The sequence below is a fragment of the Cynara cardunculus genome (assembly GCF_001531365.2).
Source record: "Cynara cardunculus var. scolymus isolate 2C chromosome LG 10, CcrdV1, whole genome shotgun sequence".
Lineage (NCBI taxonomy): Eukaryota > Viridiplantae > Streptophyta > Magnoliopsida > Asterales > Asteraceae > Cynara > Cynara cardunculus.
The window spans coordinates 22933492-22940380 of NC_037537.1; the positions used below are offsets into that span (position 1 = coordinate 22933492).

The 6889-nt window shown below is 28.1% G+C and overlaps 1 protein-coding gene across 1 annotated transcript in view; it reads right to left on the reverse strand.

Moving 5' to 3' along the window:
* LOC112519000 (linoleate 13S-lipoxygenase 2-1, chloroplastic-like) overlaps nt 1–1148 on the reverse strand; it is a 6270-nt gene extending 5122 nt beyond the window's left edge. The window contains exon 1 of the mRNA XM_025126864.1: nt 731–1148. Within this exon, the coding sequence (XP_024982632.1) occupies nt 731–1139 (409 nt within the window). The 5' untranslated portion in view covers nt 1140–1148. The remainder of the gene's footprint in view (nt 1–730) is intronic.
* Between the last annotated feature and the right edge of the window lie 5741 nt (nt 1149–6889).

Sequence of the window (6889 nt, forward strand, 5' to 3'; positions counted from 1 at the left end):
TATATATATATATATATATATATATATATATATATATATATGGTTAGATTCCGATGATAAAGAAAGTTATTATGAGAAGCGTAAAAATAGATCTAAACTCTTGAGAAAAGTAGTTGAACATGGTATGTTTATGATTTAAGAAGTATGAATAAGTTGTACAAAATAATTGATGATAAAAAAGAAAGCATGGGTATAGAAAACAATATTTAAAGGTTAAGAGAATATTTTGATATATCAAAGCATCAACGCAATCAACCATGATTTGGCTTGGATTGAATTAAGATTTTTCAAACCATAAACATTAAATTGGGTTATTCAAATGTCTTTTAACCCAATCAACTCAACTCATAAAGATCCACTGCTAGTTAAGATGTTACTAAGCAAAACCTTGGTTATAATTGAATATAATGGGGTGTTTGAGATTGCTTATTTGAAATAACTTATTATTTTCAATAAAAATGTTTATCAACTTATTATAAGTTAGTAAATTTTAACTTTTTCAAAAACTCTTTATTACCGGTTTGGCATCGGTATAAGCTGTTTATCCAAACACTAAAAAATGTTTATTACCAGTGTTACACCGAAATAAGTCAATAATTTATTTTTATAAGCAATCACAAACACGTGTAGTAATTGTATTAATATAAAATATATAACGAGAACTTTTGTTGATGGATCCATTATTTTTTTCTCCAAAAGAAGAGGAAACCAGGCGAGTTTATACACTTACCAGGGTCAACCTCTGCGGAAACAAGCTCCAAGAGGAGCGATTTTCCGAGCAAATCTCCGATGTCGTCAAACGCTCTCGTAATACTAAGGTTCGATAGGACCCCACCCACCGTCATTTGGACTGTAACCACAGCTTTCACGCTGGTGGTAGTGATGACACCAGCAGTGCTAGCTTCGCCGGAAACGGCTTTGATTTCTCCGACTAATTTACCGGAATGACGCCGAGAGCGGAAACTCCTGCTGTGACGTTGGACGGGAAATGCCAACGTGTTGTGAGATAAAAAGGAAGCTGGGATTCCACTAACGTCAACACCCCCATCTCCAACGACAAAAGCCTTCTTCCCCCGGCTGAGTAACGGCGGAGACGACCTTTGGTGGCCGTTGACGTGGTTGACTGGAGCTTTCAACATGTTTGAGTGAGTTACAGAAACTGCAATGCAGACGCCGGGCTCTTTATAGACGAAAGAGGAGGGGTTGAAATTAAAATAAGGTGTAATTTACAAAAATAGTCCCTACACAACTCATAGATTTCTTTTTTAGTTTACTAGTTTTCTATTTTGTACCTTTTTTTATTAATTATACAATATACATTTATATATCCAAGCATACAATGGACGTGTCTGCAAATGTGAAAACACATGATACAAACAAATAAACAACTTGAAAAAAAAAATGAAAATTATTGTAAAAACTATGTCCATTCCACAAAAATTTCAACGTTCATTTATAAAAAAAAAAAAAAACCATTTAATAACCATAATTTTTAAAGCAATAGGCCCATACGAAACTGGATATTTCTTCTCTCTTTTTTGGAAATTGCGCACCCTGGCCCTAGTGGCTCCCGCTTACTTTACCCTGTATATTTAGAATTACAACAAGTTTATTTGTATAATATGATGAGATACATCTTGATTATAATATTTTGTTTTATTTTTTTATCTCAATCGATGTTATAGTATAATCTTATATGATTTTTTAAAAAGCGATAATGTTTTATTTTTGAATAAAATATAAATTTGAAAAAAATATATCGATATTAGTATTAAATTAACTATTTAAAATTCTTATTTTTTTGCAATTTTTTAATTCAATTTATTTTATAATTTAATTTAGGTTTAATAACGAACTAATTTATATTTAGTTTAATAATATAATTTTCTTATAAAAATAATAATTAATTATTTTGTTATAACTTGGCAATTATTCTTTAAATTTTTTATATTTTAAAATGAATGTTTATCATCTATTTGGTTATGTTTATTCACAGATAGTTACACGAATTCAAACATTGAGCTTTAATAAGTTGTCATTATGCATAATTTACTTATAATCTTGAATTTTAAGTAATATGCATTAATATACAGTATTTTTCATGCATAAAAAATAGATTTTTTAGAGTTTTTGTCAAATGTTTTATAATATAGTATAGATTATTGTAATGTAACGAGATATATCTTGATTTTAATGTTTCGTTATATATTTTAGGTCTATCGATGTTATAATGCGATTTTATGTGGTTTTGAGAAAAAGAAAATGTTTTTATTTTATTTTTTAATGAAATATTATAAAATTTTGAAAAAAAATAATTGACATTTATGTCAAATTAACTTTTTAAGAGTTCTCTTTTTTGTGTAATTTATTTAATTTAATTTTTTTATTATAATTTAATTGAAGTTTAATAACGGAGTAAACTCTTTCTTGTTTAATAAAATGATTTTTTAAGATAATAATTAAGTATTTTATTAGAACTCAATAATTATCTTAATTATATTTTAGATTTTTTATATTTAAAATGATGTTTATCATATATTTAATTATATTTATCTGTATTTAGTCACACAAATTCAAACATAGAGTTTTAATAAGATGTATTCATGCACATTCTACTTGTAATTTTGAATTTTAAGTAATATGTATCAATAAACAGTACTTCACGTATAAAAAACAGTTTTTAAAATTTTTTGTCAAATATTTTATAATATAATATAGATAGATAATAAAAGAGATAAATATCTATGTCATAAACCTCATATCCATTTATCTATATCTGTGGTTTATTTATTAAAACAATCGATGCAAGACATTTGGTAATGTGTGTTGCTTCCTTTCTCGATTGCTTTGCTCCAAGATAGAAAAACCACACATTTATAATTTGAAATGGAACTGAATCCAAAAGTTTGTATTGATGTTGAAGTTTGATATCAGTTGTGACTGAATTTTTATGTTTGGTCATATCACTCTCCATTTAATGTTTTGCTCATCATCAATGACTGTCTTTTTTTTTCAAACTTAAATCATCCAACTTGCATCTCGATTGAAATCTATACAATATCTGTTTCAAGTAAAATGTTACTTCTCGTGTGAAATTAAATCAAAGTTAGCATGGTTGAATTTAAAATTAATCCCATAAAAAATATAATTTGATTGTTTTTCTGTATTAATAATTAATAAAATAAAACCACACTTTATACATAAAATACTGATTTCTTGTATATATATTTATATATGTGTGTGTGTGTGTGTATGTGAATGATCATGTGAGAAAGAGTTAAACTAAGAAGTATAAGAAAATATTTGAACTATAGATCACTTTTTACCTCTTATCTACCCATGAATTGTGCTTTAGAAATGAATTGATCTGAGATGTACTTCATTGGTGTTGACATTCAATTAGTATTTAATTTAATGGTAGTGATCTCTTCTTACGCTTATCTCTTATAACTTCCCTTCTCACTGAAACCCAACCCGATGAAGGATCATGTGAGAAGGGAGTTATAGTAAGAAGCGAAAAAAAGATTTGAACTCTTGATCACTTTTAATTTCATGTCCACCTATTAATTGTGCTTAGAAAGGAATTGAGCCGGTGCGTCTCATTAGTGTTTACATTCAATTAGAATTGATGCAAGGGTGGAGATATCTTTTTTATGTTTTTCATCATAACTTTCCTTCTCACGAGAACTCAACCGACCTAATCCTATACACACACACACACACACACATATATATATATATATATATGTGTGTGTGTGTGTGGAGAGAGAAGTGTTCAAACAAGAACATCTCTGTTTTACGAAAATGCAAGAGCATTTATAGGCCTCAAAATTATTTACCTCATAACTAAAATTAAATAATTAAGAATAATAATGTGATTTCATATTTATCTATAATCTTGATGACGTCATCATCCCTAAAATCACGTACATATAGTATAGTCACTAATCACAATGTATTAGATGTGATAAGTATGTTGGTTCTGTGCAAAATCACATCATTATCATAGAAAATTCATATTATTATCGACAATAAATATCGATATAAAAAATCTTCCATGAGATTAACAACATTTAAGAGAAAAAGACAAATATAATATGACAGAAAATTGTTGATAAATATTAACTTATTTTTAGTTATTCTAATTTTTAGTATGGATTAATTATATACTTTGTAGGCCGAAAAAGTAAATAGGAGTTAAGATGAGAAGTTTAAGGTGACATTTGTTTTTTAAGATGTGTTGAAATCTGAAGTCTGATTTTACTTCTGATTTATAAAAGATGGTCCTGAAATCTGAAATTTGGATCAGTAAGATTGTTTGTTCCTATGTCTGAAGTCTAAAATCTGAATTGGTCAAACAAGTGCAAGAATATAAAAGATAAATAGTTTTTTTTTATAAAAGATGAATACTTTTTGCTAACAAATCTCTTCCAACCCCCAAAATATGAATCATGTGATAAAGAGCAGATTAAGATTAAAAGGTATTAAGTAATACATTTACCATTTAAAATTTCAGATGACATTTATAACTTTTAAGCTTTTATTTTAAAAATAAAACAAACGCTCTTAATACCCAAACGTCTGAACAAATCAGACTTAAGAGGTATTAAGAGGTAATTTTGAAAAAAAAACATACAGGCTCTGAGAAGGGATTTGAATTCTTGATCACTTTTGGTCCCAAAATAACCCATTAAATACGCTTTAGAATGAAATTGATCTAGTGGTTCTCTTCAATTATGACTAATCAAATGGTGGAGATATTTTTTACCCTTCTCACCGTATCATCATAATACGTTTTGTAGTTACATTACTGATAAAAGAAACATAAGGATTATGTACTTAGGAACTTAATCATTTAAGAACTTCAAAATATGTGAGATTCATCCTAGGCCATTAATTTAAAATAATTAATGAGATAATTATCATTATTATCAAATACAAATTCATGCATTTTTAGGGAAATTCCATACGTATCTCTTTCTCTCTTTTATCTCCGTATTAACATACACATTTTGAACACAATGTAAACAATCTTAATAAAAATATTAGTTTATGGTGTTTACTAGTGATATGTGTTTCCAATGTGTTCACGAGTTATATCAAATCTTCTGATTAAGAGTGTGTTCACAATATGATCACAAACTTTAATAATATTTTTAATAAAATGTTCACAATGTCTTCACCGTTCACATTCAATTACGTGGTACATGTGTGTTACCAAAAGGGTATAGATGAGAGAGAAAATATGAGAGAGATGAGATGAGAGATGTGAGAAAAAAAATAGAAGGAAGAGAGAGAGAGATTTTTTCAAATTAGCAAGTTATTAAAAGAAAACTCCCTCTATATATATATATATATATAAAAGGTTGGGTTCACGTGAGACCAAAGGTTTTTCATGAGACCCGTAAGACCAATTTATGTTCATTGATCAACTTTATAAGCTAATGATCTAATGGTCTAAAATTGTACGGTGACAATTTTGTGATTATTGAGAAGTCTTGTGGCGTTTATGAATGTTCAAATTGTTAGATTGTAGATCTAATTCAAGGGTTGAGAATTGGTCTTACGAGTGTTACGGGTCTCACGGGTGTTACGGGTCTCACGAAAAACCTTTGGTCTCACATGATTCTAAGTCTATATATATATAGGAGCGATCAAATACAAACCACCTAATTTGTACAAACCGTGCAAACCTCACTCAACCAATCATAGTTTTTCATTTTGTTCAACTTTTTGTAATTATGAGAGGTTGATTAATCATTTTTATTGTGAAGGGTGTTAATCATGGATATTATCATCTTTATTATTTTAATCTATATATATCTATAAAGCAGAATCATGATAGGCTGACGTGGCATCTCCTCGATGTAGAGATCATATTTTCCTCTTTTTTCCACATTTTGAATTTTTTTTTCTTAATAATTTTGCAAATTAATGTTCACATTTAACTCAAAACCCTTCCCCTTCTCTTGGTACGTTTCAACTCTATTTATGTGTACATTTAACTCAAAAAAACCCTTCCCCTTTTCTTGGTACGTTTCAACTCTATTTATGTGTACATTTAACTCAAAAAACCCTTCCCATTTTCTTGGTACGTTTCAACTCTTTTATGTGTTCTCTATCTCTATCTCCATGTACGAGTTATAAATTACTGGTACGCTCTTCGCTCTTCTTTTCCATCTCTCATCTAAAAACCACTTTTCCTCTTTTTTCCACGTTTTGATTTTTTTTCCTTAGTAATTTTGCAAATTAATGTTCACATTTAACTCAAAAACCCTTCCCTTCTCTTGGTATGTTTCAACTCTAACAATTAAATCATTCAATCCTTGGTTTTTTCTCTAAATCCCTCAATCTTTAGGTTTTTTTCATTTATATGTTCTTCATATCCATTTACGAGTTATAAACTATAGGTACGCTTTCTCCTCTTCTTTTCCATCTATCATCTATGGCAGAAGATTATATTATGTTTTCTTATAGTTTCTTAATTTGTAATTTTGTAAGAAAAAAAACACCAACAATAAGATACATTTTTAGGCATCGCAATACTAATTTTTAGAAAAAACACAAACTTTGTTTTTTTATTGATGTAATTATTATCAAAACATTAAATTAATTAGACTATTCATTTCCATTGCTTACACCCAATATTTGTTTTTTTGATTCGTTTATCTCATACGACCCTATTTGTTATTTACATAACAATAATTGAACACACACACATACATATGTATGTATGTATTCAATATATATAATCAAAATATCTATAAACTCATTTATATAAATGAAATTATGATCAATATATGTGTATTTTTATTTACATACTTGAATATTATATAATATGTGTATATAGGGTTGGGTTCACGTGAGACCAGCCTGTTTTCGTGAGACC